The sequence below is a fragment of the Saccopteryx bilineata genome, chromosome 9, assembly GCF_036850765.1.
Source record: "Saccopteryx bilineata isolate mSacBil1 chromosome 9, mSacBil1_pri_phased_curated, whole genome shotgun sequence".
NCBI classification, from domain to species: Eukaryota; Metazoa; Chordata; class Mammalia; order Chiroptera; family Emballonuridae; genus Saccopteryx; species Saccopteryx bilineata.
This window is the reverse complement of record NC_089498.1, coordinates 7,297,878-7,312,093: the sequence shown is the minus strand read 5'-3', so window position 1 is coordinate 7,312,093 and position 14,216 is coordinate 7,297,878. Positions and strand designations below refer to the sequence as shown.

The 14,216-nt window shown below is 41.7% G+C and overlaps 1 protein-coding gene across 3 annotated transcripts in view; it reads right to left on the bottom strand.

The window, feature by feature from the left end:
- Window positions 1-14,216, bottom strand: part of RBL2 (RB transcriptional corepressor like 2) — a 59,923-nt gene that overhangs the window by 21,868 nt on the left and 23,839 nt on the right. The window contains exons 16-23 of one of the 3 annotated variants that reach the window (XM_066243673.1): window positions 13,783-14,063; window positions 13,523-13,699; window positions 8,926-8,997; window positions 8,256-8,361; window positions 7,452-7,657; window positions 6,727-6,891; window positions 1,225-1,396; window positions 25-1,083 (exon numbers count right to left, since the gene is read on the bottom strand). In XM_066243673.1, the coding sequence (XP_066099770.1) occupies window positions 1,226-1,396; window positions 6,727-6,891; window positions 7,452-7,657; window positions 8,256-8,361; window positions 8,926-8,997; window positions 13,523-13,699; window positions 13,783-14,063 (1,178 nt within the window). In that variant the 3' untranslated portion in view covers window positions 25-1,083; window position 1,225. Of the gene's footprint in view, window positions 1-24; window positions 1,397-6,726; window positions 6,892-7,451; window positions 7,658-8,255; window positions 8,362-8,925; window positions 8,998-13,522; window positions 13,700-13,782; window positions 14,064-14,216 lie in introns of those variants that run through there. The other 2 variants (XM_066243672.1, XM_066243674.1) reach the window with 2 other exon arrangements.

Genomic DNA, 14,216 nt, shown 5'->3' with positions numbered 1-14,216 from the left:
ATAAAATTACAGTAGCAGTATTTGAAGAGGCTTTATAAATATTTTTGCAGAACACTGTTCTAACTGAGCAGTGTTCAGTTCCGTGTTTCTTCCGGAGCAATATGAAGTTACCTAGTAACTGTTTATACTGATGGAATTTACAACAGAATTTTCTCCCTATTGAGATTATTCCTTCACATTAAAAACTGCTGGAACAATACTGATTAATAAAGCTATGTATAGAGAAATTCAGTAGGTGTTAAATAACCTTTTCTAATTTGTATGAATGGTACTATGTACTTGTGAAAACCTAAACTCTCCAATCTACACTTTCTTTGAACTGCTAGAAACACACCCAAAGATATTTTAAAATAAATATCTTATTTGACATGTTTTTTGGATAACTACCTCCTAAAGGAAGAGGCCATAATTTTTCATAATAATTTACTTAATTCAACTTGATTTGAAATTTTCCCTTAGCCAGCTGATCCTAATTATTAATGGGGGAAAAAAATCCTGTTGAATTTAAAATAAATGCCCCAAAGGTGGCTACTGGGGTTTTAACAGTTTTAAAAAAGTACAAAAGCATCAAAGAAGATATTGGGTGTTTAGTCTAGAAGTTTTGTACTTAGTAACGTTCACATTATAGAAAGTGCCGTCACAATACACAGCCAACTCTGGGCTACGAAGTTAGGCCTGTGCAGCCCTAAAGTGCCACTTCTTACCCAAGTCCACTCACACACTGCACAGCAGACAACCAAGCACCTGCCACACTGCAGCACGCCTGGCGGGAGGGGAGCACACGGGCCGGGGGACGTGGGCCATCTGGGTCGGACTCTCTCCCCTGTTAGGTTTCGGAAATGCCAACTGCTCGCACTCCTACCAAGCGTTTTAGGCCAGAATACCTCATTCCAGTGTGGCTCTCCGGGAGAGCCAGAGCGGACCACAGACAGGTGGGAACGGGCTGGAGTCCAGGTCCTCTGCTGGAGCCCTCCACAGAGACCTCATACACATACGGCAGCATGCTTTCTCTACAGTACCTGTCAGAGCCGTGCCCAAGTTAAAAATCCCAGGCTGGGTGCTAAGCAGCCTTGACGGCAAGCACTGAGTGGTAGGAAAAAAGGCAGATGGGATGAGAAAAATAAGGGTACTGGAAAGATGAAAGGAAAGAGCCCCATAATCTAGCATGCATTAAATGATGCTGTTAAACAGTTTGTGAGAAGAGTTTCAATACAACAGACTAACCTCAGTGGGCACCGCGGTCATTAGCTACATCTTGGAGGCGGCGTAATAAGGCAGAGTGATTTTCTGGGCAAAGCCGTTTGGCAGGTGATTCGCTTCCATCTTCCAAAAGAATCCCTCTCTTTTTGGTTGGTGTTTCTCCTGTCCGTATCATACTGTTGATTTCTCTTAGTCTCTGGAGTGAAGGAAAATTGATATAAAAAACTTTAAAATGCGGGTGCACAAAATTCAGCGTGAAGACAAAGTACCTAGAATAAAGTGGTCTACCTTGAAGAGTACTTGTTTTTAATGTGCTCCTGAGGGGACCTGATGTCCACTCTTCCAAAACGGCAGAGTTAACAAACGTGCGATCTTTTTGTACAACAGTTATAGATCACAAATGCTGCTATGCCATATTTAATCAATTCCACACAGCCCCACTTTCTTTTCTTAAAAAAAGCATGATTTTATAGTCTTGTGCCCTTTTTTCTTTATAGTCTAGCAGCCATTCTTAACTGGAATTTCACAAGTAAGCCTTAATTCCCTGAAGAGTCCTTTGTGATTTATTAGGATGATCTAGAATGTAATGTTTACATAGTACCCTTGGGAGGATCAAGAAAAGTCAGGCAAGTTGTCTGTGAGGAGCGCCTCTGGAGAGAGCGCTGTCAGGGTGCCAGGGACTGGGTCTATTTTTAGTGCCATTAGTGTGAAGTCTCCGAAGCCCCGGAAGTCACTCCATCACATCGTTTTCTGGTGGTGATTTTTCATGTGCTGCTTCGTGTCGTTTCCTACTGGGAAGCACACTGAGCTTGTTCACGTGCAGCTAGTACCGGAAGCTGTCTCAGCTCTTCCCAGACCTCCCACGTCGGCACATGTGGCTCGCACCTCGAACACCATCTAGTATTCTACAGAATCTCGGTACCACGGTTTAGTCCCCTGTTGATGTATTATTTCCGCCCCATTATTTAGTCTAAGCAGTGTTGCCATAAGTTATTGTTCAACAAACTGAAACTGCCCTGGCAAGGGTCACTAATGGTCAGTTGTCTTAATTGACCTTGTTATTTGGTAGTTTTCTCATGGTAGTGTAAATGTTGGGTAGACTATTATCGGTTGGTTCTAGACCGAAGGTACTTCTCACTTGGTAATTTTCTTCCTTGACCTCAGCTATCACCTGTTAAGTCGTGATGACAAATATTTCTCCAACCAACAGTCTTAAGACTGCATTCAGTTATTGGAGAAACTCCCAATTCTGTGCTGCAGTTTTTTCTGAGACCTCCCCAGGTTGTGGCTAATGTACAAGCAGGACTGCAAGTCACTCTTCTGGATGATAACCCTAAAATTCAACCTGGTAAGTGTACAGTTCCAGACGGCTGACAGATATAGTCAGATAATCACCACAGTGAAGATCTAAAATCATTCCTTCATCCAGAACATTCCCTCCTAGTCCTCGTCAGGTCGCCCCTGTCACATCCCACCATGCCCCAGAAACGGGACCTCACGGGCCTGCCGAGTCGGTGACTCACTTCAGCATGAATGCCTTTAGATTCATTCTTGCTGCTAGGTGATGTCAGTAGTCTGCTCTTTCCACTGCAGAGTGGGACGTGCTCTTTGCTGGGTCTGCCGCAGGGTGGCTTACCCATTAACCAACTGAGGGACATGTGGGTTGTTTTCCACTTTCGGTCAATTAGGAATAAAGTCGTAAACATTCCTGAGCACGTTTTTGTAGAAACCTAAGTTTTCATCCCACTTGGGTAAATACCTAGGAGTGAGATTACTGGCTGTATGGTAAAGGTGTGTTTAACTCGATAAAACACTGCCCAACTATTTTCCAGGTATGATGGCTATGCTGCACCATTTTGTATTCTCACCAGCAATATATAGATTTTGCCACTCTCAGTAGGCACGTTATAGGTGAAATGTGTTAAAATCTTTTGCCCACTTTTAAATTTGGTTGGTCTGCCTTTTGAGTTTTGATGATCTTTTATATATTGTAGATACAAATCCTTTACCAGCTATGAGATTTGTAAAATTTCCTCATAGTCTGTGGCTTGTTTTCTATCTTCTAACGAGCAGGAATTCTTCATTTTGATAATCCAATATACCAATCTTCTAGGGACTGTGATTTTGATGCTGTCTAAGAAGCCATGTTCACACAGATTTTCTCCTGAGGTTTAACTTGAGGTTCTTCGTTTTAGGTCTGTTGTTCGTTTTGAGTTTATTTTTTGTATATGAGTACCCAACTGTGTCAGCACCACCTGTTGAAAAGGCTTTCCTTTCTCCATGGAACTGCTTTTGCACCTCTGTTGAAAATCAGCTGATGACAGTCATATGCAGGGTGGGGCAAAAGCAGGTTTACAGCGATTATTGTATATTTTCTGTACAGATCACACCAACTGCCCAGGTACTCACAACTGTAAACCCACTCGCGCCCTGCCGTGTGTGTGGTCTGTTCTGGGTTGTTCTGGTCTGTTAACCTGTGCCTGCCCTCTGACCTTGACGTCACACTGCCTTGACGACTACAGCTTTCCAACCCAGAATCAGACAGTGTAAGTGCTTCAAGTGTTTGCAAAGTTGTTTGGAGTGTTCTAGTTCCTTTGCATTGTATACAGACAATTCTGCTGGGAGTCTGGCAGGAGCTGGGTTGAATTTATAGGTAAAACGGGAGGAAGCTGAGATCCTGGCACCGTTTCTCTATTCGTGAACATGAGATCTATATAGCTCTCCATTTTGTGTCTTTAATTTCTCTTGCCAAGCACCAAGACTGTGTAGTTTTCAGGATACAAGTCCTGCCGCATCAATCAGACTTACTTGTATTTTATTTTTTAATGTTGTTTATAGTATTTAAAAATTATTTTTATAATTACTCATTGCTAGTATATATACATTTTATTTTTGTATATTAATCATGTAACTTCTCTAATCATACCAGTTCCAGTAATTTTTTGTAGTTCGATTTCTCCCTGTCGAGTTAGGCTGTGAATGGGGACACTGTCCTGCCCCCTCCACCGCTGTCTTCCTCATCTCGCCTTATTGTCTGGGTCGGCCGTGCATTTCGAGTGGAGCAGGAGTGGGGAGACGCCCCTGCCCTCTTCCTGAAGGTACTCAGTCTTCCACTCGGAAGTGTGACATAAGCTATAGATTTTTAAAATACATAGTCTTTATAAGGTTGAGGAAGTCCCCTGAAAATTTCATCATGAATGAATGTATGCTGGATTGTTTAATAGATAATAGGGCTATAAAAACTTCTTTTTGAATATGTTTTGGAAGTTTGACTTTCAAGGAAGTGGTCAACAGCATGATCACATTTTTTACATCAAATAGCATGCTTTTTATCGTTCATTATTTTTAAAATTTTTAATTTTTATTGATTTTGCAGGGGGTGGCGAATAAGAATTATCAACTCATAGTTGCTTCACTTTAGTGGTTCACTGACTGCCTCCCCTACGTGCCTTGACCGCGCCAGCCCAGGGTTTCAAACTGGCGACCTCAGCGTTCCAGGTCAGCGCTCTGCACTGCGCCACCACAGGCCAGGCAGTAATGTGGCTTTCTTTCCTGCTTAGTCTGTACAGAGATGCATCCATTTTTTTATCTTCTCAAAAAACAAATAAAAAACTTAACTTTTAATGGCCTTAATTAATTTTCTCTACTTTCAGTTGTTTGTCGTTGATTCCTGTCCTTTGGTTGGTTGCTAGGATGAAGTGTTAGGTCATTAATTTGAGACCTTTCTTCTTTCTAATATAGATAGTTAGTGTTATAAATTTCCCTCTTAACACTGCTTTTGTTGCATTCCACAAATTTTGATGTTAGGTTTTCATTAAGTTCAAAATAGTTTCCAATGTTTCTTCTTCCTTGACTCACAGAAATATGTAATTTAGTTTCCAAAGCTTTGGGGGTTTTCCAGATACCTTTGTTAATGATTTCTAATTTCATTCCACCGTGGTCAGAGGAAATACATTATTTGAAAGCATATGTTGAGGCTTGTCCTGCGGCCCATCCCGGTGACCGCTGTGCATACATCCGCACCTGGTGCCAGCAGAGTGTGCCATCAATGCTGGTCACTGTCTGCTTGATAACAAGGTCCACATCTTCAGCATCCTCACTGATTTTCTCTACTTGTTCTATCAAGTCTCGACTAGGATTTCTTTTTCATATTTAGGATTACATATCTTCTCTAATATTAGGAAATGACATCTTATCACTGATAATGTTCTTTTCAGGTGTTAATATTGAGGATATTAATGTAGCGTTCAAGCTGTCCTTAGTCTAGTGCGGCAGAGTATAACTTTCTCTCTCCTTTTACTTTATGAAACAGCTCTGCTGGGACGGGAGCCACATGCCATACAATTTAGCCATCTGACATGTACAGCCCGTGGTTCTCAGGGTGTCCCCAGAGCTGTCACTCCAGAGAAGTGCTATACCGTGAGCACTCCGCCCCCCAAAGGCAGGCACTCCTTGTCCCTCCCTCTCTGCTCTAAACCTGCCCACTCTGGGCATTCCCTAACAGTGGACCCAGACACTGTTTACCCTTTTGGGACTGACTTTCTGACCAAGTTTTCAAGGGTCATCCATGTTGTAGCAGGCCAGTACTTTTTACTGGAGAAGTACTTCATCGTATGGGTGTACATTTTATTTATTCATCAGTTAATGGGACACTTGGGTCATAATTTTCTATATTTAAAGTTTCATCCAGTTATAATTTCTTAAAGTTTCATCCAGTTATAATTTCTTAAAGTTTCATCCAGTTATAATTTCTGCTTTCTAATTGGTCTATTTAGACCATTTCCATTTACTTGCTCTTTGTTTGCTATTTTTACGTTCCTCCCTTTTCCTCCTTTGCTGGCCTTCTTTTGAACTGAGTATTTTGACAAATGTATTTTTTTCATTTATGAGCTGGTCTTTCTGTTCAGAAACATTAGTATATCTTCATTTAATCCAGTTTTTAAAATCTCTAATTCAGGATTAATAATTTTTCTACAGGGATGAACCGATACTTTGCTATTATAGAAAGTTTTTCCATTATGTTTTGTTATCCCAACTTCTATTTTAAAAATGTTCAAGTTCTTAACAGCTCGCTCACTGTCCCCCATTCCGACCTGACTCCAACCTCCCTCTCCCTCCCTGTCACAGACTACAGCAGAGCGGCCACAAGTCTGTGCTGATGACGTCACACTGCACTGTGCCAATGCCCCTTTCCCTCAGACGGAGCACACAGACGACAGCGATGCCATGCTGCCGTCATAGAGACAGGTCGTCAAGTAAGCAATTTAGAAATCTACATTTGCTTTCCCTAATAAAAATCAGAATTTTAAAATTTTACAAACGTTAACAAAACCCCCAAAATCCCAGATTCACAATAGAATGTTAAAAATGCACAAATAGGAAAAGCAAGGAATGAAAACAGACCCCAATCCCTTACTGTTCAACTCTCAGATTGTCCCCCACACCTGGCCCCTTTCCCCATCAGTCCCGTGTCTAGACCCCTCAGGCCTGTGGAGTTAGGAGGAGCCCAGGAACCGCGAGGCTCACCTTGGAAGGGCTGTTGCTGAAGTAGTAGAAGATCTTCTCCCGAGGCGAGGGCGCGGCCTCGCGCTTGTGCGGGGAGATGTAGACGGGGTGGCTCTGGGTCAGCTGCACCCGGCGCGGGGAGCCCGCTCTGATAAACGGGTACGGCGACAGTGGAGGAGCGTCCAGCTGGGAAAAAAATCAGCCTTTCTAAAAAAGCTACACAACAGTTCTAACCAGAGACTTTCTGAAAGTGGTTATCTTTATAAGGGTCAAGGGGCCTAATAAACCCATGCTCTGAATGGTCAACAGTGACAGCAAGAAGTGACCAAGAAAACCATACAGACAGCAACATGTCAGCACCTGCTTTGTGTCAGCCGCGGCTGGCGTTTTTAGCACATTGTCATCTAATCCTCACAGCAATGCCATGAACTGGGGACCACGCTCATTCCCATTTTATACAGGAGGAAACAGGGCACGGAACAAGTTAACGTGCAGGATCACCGCAGCTGCTAAGCCCTGGACAACTGGAACCCATGCTCTCTTGTCCTGTTCTGTTTGTAGGAAATCCATAGACCATCTATTCCTCCTGTCCTACTACACAACAATATAATTTTACCAAATTATTACACTTCATTTTACTTAAGAGAATTCTCTGTAAAAGAAGCTGGTACAAATGAAGCAGAGAAGCTGAAGGGATTCCGCATCCCTCCCAGTGGACAGGAGTGGGAGACGGCCCCCAGACTTACTGTGCTGGCCTGCGAGTACTTCAAGGCAAAGGTTTTGATCTGTTTGATGTAGATGCTGTTGTAGAACTGAATGAGGTCTCCCCTCTCCTCCTCTTCCGCATCGCTGCCGGCCCCCGTGAGGTGCGTGGGGGTCGGCGGGGCGCTGCTGGGCTGCGGCACAGGCAGGGTGCTGCTGGAGCGCATGACGGGGCTGGAGTCTCTGCTGGCTGCGTGGGGACAATAGAGGGCACTGAGCGTGGCTGCTGGTGCGGGTCGTTTTGAAAACAGAAAAGGCAGCCAGACAGACAGACGAGGCGCACAGCTACAGGCTCTGCTTGTCTTAGCAGCAGCAAGGGGGCACTTAGTTCACAGCGGGGAGCAGGGCGCAGGTGAGGCAGCATGTCCTACGTGACTCCCAGGCCACAAGCATGGGAAGGGCACACCGAAGCCTTTCCACTGAGTCACACCCAGGTTGTCTGGGACCTGCGCCCTGCATTAAGTGGGACAGTTAGGGATGGAATTTCCATAACATGGTTTCAGTTGACAGGCTGGACTTTTCTGGAACTCTGGCCAACAAATTCATGCCTGAAACCTCCCGATTCCCCTGGAGAAAAATGTTTTGCACAGTGTGACTCAAAGCTATGGGATAAAGGACAAGCAAGTTGGTTCCTAAATTTAGAATTCTGTTTATTGTTCCATCAAATCTTTTGCCAATAAAATAGTTTGTTTCCCTAGTACTGATTTCACTTAGTAATCCTCTTCTAGGCATAAAAATAAGAGAAGCTCCTGACTTTACTTTGCGTGTGTTCATCCAGATTCACTTACTTCTGTCTTTGTTGAGCTCTGTCGGGGAACCCTGATGACTGCTGCTCTCACTGCTGCCGGAGTGTTTTCTCTTCCTTCCCCCCTTCAGCAAGACACTTCTGTACACCTGCCAGGAGACCACAGGAATGGGAGAGCTTAGTCCTCACCGAGGACACCCTCGGCCCCAGCACCTTGACGTGGCTTTTACATTTCTCACAACAACCATATGTGCTAACAGGTCTCCCCCTCAGGGGAGGTTCATAAATGCAGCCAAGGTCCTCTACCTTTTAAATAACAGTTCCAGGGTTTACACCAAGGCCTGTCTGGCTTCACATTCCAAGTACTGACTACAATACAACAGAGCAGTAATAGTCCCCAACCATAAAAGCAAGTCTTTCTAAGCCAAATACCAATTCTCACATACCTTCCTCTTTTAGATGATGATTATTAAAGGTAAACTAAGTTTTAAAATGTCATGAAATGGTGTCTTGGTTAAATGCACTATGTTTCTAAATCAGACTGAAAGGTGACACAGAAACCAACATCTTTTTTGGGATTAGCTGAATTAAGAAGTCAGGTACTTCCTATCACTACCTTTTGGAGAGAAAGCCACAGAATCAGTTCTGGTTCATTTTTCGTATTCATCAAAGACTAAGTTTTATTTTCCAGACCTCAAAGGAAACGGTATTACCTGGCTCCGGGCCTGTGGCTGAGTCCTGTAACAGCGCATAATATTCTGGAAGGACCTGTCGTCTTTTGTGACCTGGAAACGAATCAGTATTTTCTGAGTGAAATCGACTTCCAGCAAAATACTGTGTGGAGTTGTTATAAACCTGCTTTACAGAGAAACTGGTGAAAATTACATTTAAAAATCAGTCACTTAAAGTCTCTGGAAATGGTCCTCAAGGCACACAACAAATAAATACCTATTAAAGGACATTTACTAAAATTCAGCAACAGAGGTATTAAGTGGTAGCTGAACCAAGATCTGGAATAAAATCTACAGTAACAAATGAGAATTTTACTTGAGGGACACAAAACAGTATTTCACTTACTAGGGAACCCCGATAAAATAATTGAGAACTTCTCAGCAGAAACTATGGAGGCAGAGGCAGGGGAACAACATACTCAAAGTGCTCGAATTAAAAAAACTAGAGTCCAATATCCAGAAAAGTTATCATGAAATAAATACCTCAGAAAAAGAAAACAAAAAACAGAATTTGCTGTTAGCAGACCAATCTTAAATGTTCTCACAACAAAAAAGTTATGTGAGATGATGGAGTTAACAAAGCTTATTGTGGTAGTGATACAATGTATGCATGCGTCAACCATCACACCTTATACCTTCCACTCACACAATGTTATGTATCAACTATATCTCAAGCTGAAGAAAAAGGATACACAGACCAATAGACATATGTATATGGTGGGCCCTAAAATAACCACAAAAATAATAAAGTGAAAGTTATTACTGAAACTAAAATGCCACATTTAGAAAGCAATCACCTGATACAAAAAGAAAGCAGTAAAGGAGGAAGAGGACCGAAAGACATGAGACATAGAAGTAAGATGGACAGGAATCCAGTTATAACAATATAACATTCAATGTGAATGGATTAACACAAGCAAAAGGCAAAAACTGTCAGCCTGGATAAAAGTATGAGTACACTGTCTACAAGACACTTTGGATTTAAAACTATAAATAGCTTTGAAAGAAAAAGATGGAAAGGGAAATGTGCAGACAGCAACCCCCAAAAGCTGGGTGGTTTCACAAATATCACACTGTAAAATACTTGAAAACAAAAGATTATATTTGAAAGCTGTATGATCCTATTAACCAGTCACTGCAATTAAAAAAGTTTACTAAAGAGGGGTATTTCGTCCATCAGGAAGCTATAACAATTATAAACAGATAATTTAACATTAACATTTGCAGAGTTCAATACCCCACTCTCAACAATGGATACAACTAGTGGAAAATCAGTGAGGAAACTGAAGACTTTTCCAAAACTCGGAACTACTAGACTTAGCAGACCAGCAATAACACGAGCACCCACATTCTGAAGTGCACACTGAACGTTCTCCGGGCTAGGCCATGTGCTAAGCTACAAACAAACCTGACACATTTAAAAGGATTCAATTAATATAAAGTGTTTTCAGTGGCCAGGCCACGGAAACAACCAAAAAGCCCGTCAATAGATGACTGGATAAAGAAGATGTGGCACATATACACTATGGAATACTACTCAGCCATAAGAAATGATGACATCGGATCATTTATAGCAAAATGGTGGGATATTGGTAACATTATACGGAGTGAAATAAGTAACTCAGAAAAAACCAGGAACTGCATTATTCCATACATAGATGGGACATAAAAGTGAGACCAAGAGACATTGATAAGAGTGTGGTGGTTACGGGGGGGGGGGGGCACAAAGAGAACTAGATAGAAGGTGACGAGGACAATCTGACTTTGGGTGATGGGTATGCAACATAATTGAACAACAAGATAACCTGGACATATTATCTTTGAATATATGTATCTTGATTTACTGATGTCACCCCATTAAAAAAAAATAAATAAAATTATAAAAGAAAAAAAATATATATATAAAGTGTTTTTTGACCAGATTAGATTGAAACCAAAAATCATTAACAGAAATCTGGGAAATTCACAAATATGTGGAAATTAACATACCTGGATAACCAATGAGTTTTATCAATAGAAAAATTAGAAAACACTGAAATGATCTGTTAATGTCTATATTAAAAAAGACATCAAATCAATTATCTAACCAAATATCTTAATACGATGAAAAAAGAAAGCAATAACTAAGCCTAAAGCAGACAGAAATAATAGAGTATATATTAATAAGTGAAACCAAATGTTGGTTCTTTGACAAAATGAACAATACAGACAAACCTTGAGTGAGACTGTCCAAGACAAAACGAAGACTCAAATTACTAAGAAATAATTTTATAAAGGGGGAATATTATGAATAGCTGTGTTTCCAACAAATTAGCACAGAGGAAATATATAAATTCCTAGAAAGACACAAACTACCAAAACTGATTCTAGAAGAAAAAGACATGAACAGACTTATGACAAAAATTCTTTATCAAATACCCACAAAACATAGGCTCCAATGGGTTCTATGAAACTTTCAAAGAATACAAATTCTTCACAAACTCTTCCAAAATACAGAAGAGGAAGGATCCCTCCCCTCTCCATTATACGAGCCCACTATTACCCTGATAAAACCAGACCAAGCCTATTTCTTTTTAACAAGAAAACTACAAACCAGTATTTGTGAATAGGACAAAAGTCTCCAAAATAATTACAAACAGAATCTAGTAACATATAAAAAGAATTCTACACTAAGAGCAAGTGGGATGCAAGCAAGGTTGGTATAATGCATGAAAATCCAATAAAACTTTAAACAGGGACACACCTACAACCTTGGATTTGGCAATGTATTCTTAGATATAACACCAAAAGCACAAGCAACAAAAGAAAAAGACAAACTGACTTCATCAAAATTAAAATTTTTTATGCTTCAAATAATGCTATCATGTGAAAAGATAACACAGAGAATGAGAAAAAATATTTGCAAATCATAATTGATAAGGGAGTTGCATCCAGAATATATTAAAAAAAACTCCTACAGCTTAACAACAAAAAAGCTAACAACCCAATTCAAAAATGGAGAAACGGTTTAAACAAGTATTTCTCCAAAGAAAATATACCAATGACCAGTAAGCAAATGAAAAGGTGCACGACATCATTAGTCAACAGAGAACTGCAAACCAGCATCACAATGAGAGAGCTCTTCACACCCAGAGCGGGGGCCAGACCAAACTCAGATAGAGGCCAACAAACGCCATGAAAGACACTCAAGCTCACTAATGATTGGGGAAATACAAATTAAACCACGACAACGTAGCAGTCAGTAGCCACTGGGCTGGCTGAACTAAGGGAAACCTAGTTGGGAAGTGTGTAGACACACTGGGCCTCTCCTGCACTGCTGGTAGGAATGTAAAATGGAGCAGCTGCTGTGGAAAACAAAATGGCAGCCCCTCAAATATGAAAGAGACTATATTAGTATATTAATATACCCACAAATTCCATTTTTTGGTTTATACATAAAAGAATTGAAACCCAAAACTCAAAGTAATGCTGCTTGTATGCCCATGTTCATAGTGGCATTATTCAAAAAGCCAAAAGTGGAAACATCCCAAGTGTCCACCAATGGATGAATAGATCAACAAAGTGTGCTACACATATCCATACAAGGAAATGTTATTCAGCTTCAAAAAGGAAAAAAATTATATAACTCATACTGTAACAGATGAATCTAGGGGACATTATACTGAAACAACACATGTCCCCAAAAGACCAATATTAGAAAATTCCACTGATGTGAGGCACCTAGAACCGTCTGGTTTAGAGACAGAGTAGAATGGCGGTTACCAGGGACTAAGGGGAGAGGGAATGGAGAGAAACTACTTAATTAGTAAGTAGTTTTATTTTGTAGAGATGGAAATGTTTTGAAACTATATACCAGGCGTCCCCAAACTGCGGCCCCCTGAGGCCATTTATCCGGCCCCCAGCGCACTTCCGGAAGGGGCACCTCTTTCACTGGTGGTCAGTGAGAGGAACACTGTATGTGGTGGCCTTCCAACGGTCTGAGGGACAGTGAACTGGACCTCTGCGTATATACACAGAGATGGTGGGTGTACAATATTGTGAATGGACTAAATGCCAATGAATTGTTCATTTAAAAATGTCTAATTCTGTTACATAGATATCACCTCAATAAATTACTTAAAAAAAAAAGATAATAAAAAGTGCTGATGAGAATGTGGAGAAATGAGGACCTTCATTTGCAGCTGGCAGAAATGTAACTGGTGCCATGACTACTGAAAACGGTCTGGCAATTCTTCAGGTGGTTACACAGTTACCATGTGACCCAGCGATCCAATCCTAGATATGGACCAAAATGGAAACGTCCATGCAGAAGCTTGTGCACAGATGCTCATAAATAGCCAAAAGTGGGAAAAATCCATACACTGAAAAATGGAAAAATACGACATACACATACAACGGAATATGATGTTCTAAAACTGGCTGTGGGGACGGTGCACATACTGTGAATGTACTAAATCTACTGAGTTGCATGTTCTAAGTGAGTTATGAGGAGTGTGAATTATATCTCAATAAAGCTGTTAAACATGTTCTGAGAGTAAGGAAGTAGCATCTTTTTACTTTTATATTCAAAAATACTCACTTTTGCCATCACATAAATGGCACACATTAACAACTGGTCCAGATGTCTGTCCATCATAAGTTCAGGACACTGAATTATGGAGAATTCAAAGCAGGTCCAGATTTTTTTCCTTAGTTCATCTGAAATGTCCAGTTTAGTGCACAGGTCCCGAAGGCGGACGCCTGCTAAGTGGTAAACCTGGTGGATAAACACAATGTTTCAAACGCTGTCCTCTAACACATGTCCCGAGCTCGTGACCATCAGGGTCCACGAACACCTACCTTCCTGAAGAACAGGGAGAGAGAACTGGTCTTCCTGGGCCGCGCACTGCTGCCGGCTTGAGCTGGGCCCGGCTTTTGCTGGGGGCCGCCTGGGGAGATCTGCTGAACGGCCACCTGACCAGGGACTTGCAAGCTTGTACCTGCCACCTGCTGAGCGCTCAGATTTCCAGCCAGGGCCTGAGCACTGAGGGGCTGGATGGAGCCAGTCACAGCTTGCGCCTGCCCCCCCACGTTGACTTGCACTGGGAAGAATGTTATCCCTCCATTTTCATTGGCAATACCTACAGTTTGTTAGAAAGAGAAAAAGACACGAAGGAAATGTTAGTAACAGAAGGTTCGCCAGGCAAGGGCTTCCAATTCCTCCCCTCCTACCGCCCGTCTCTATCACCATTCCAGCCCGATCCCAGGTCACTTTCTCTGTAAGGGCCGCAGAG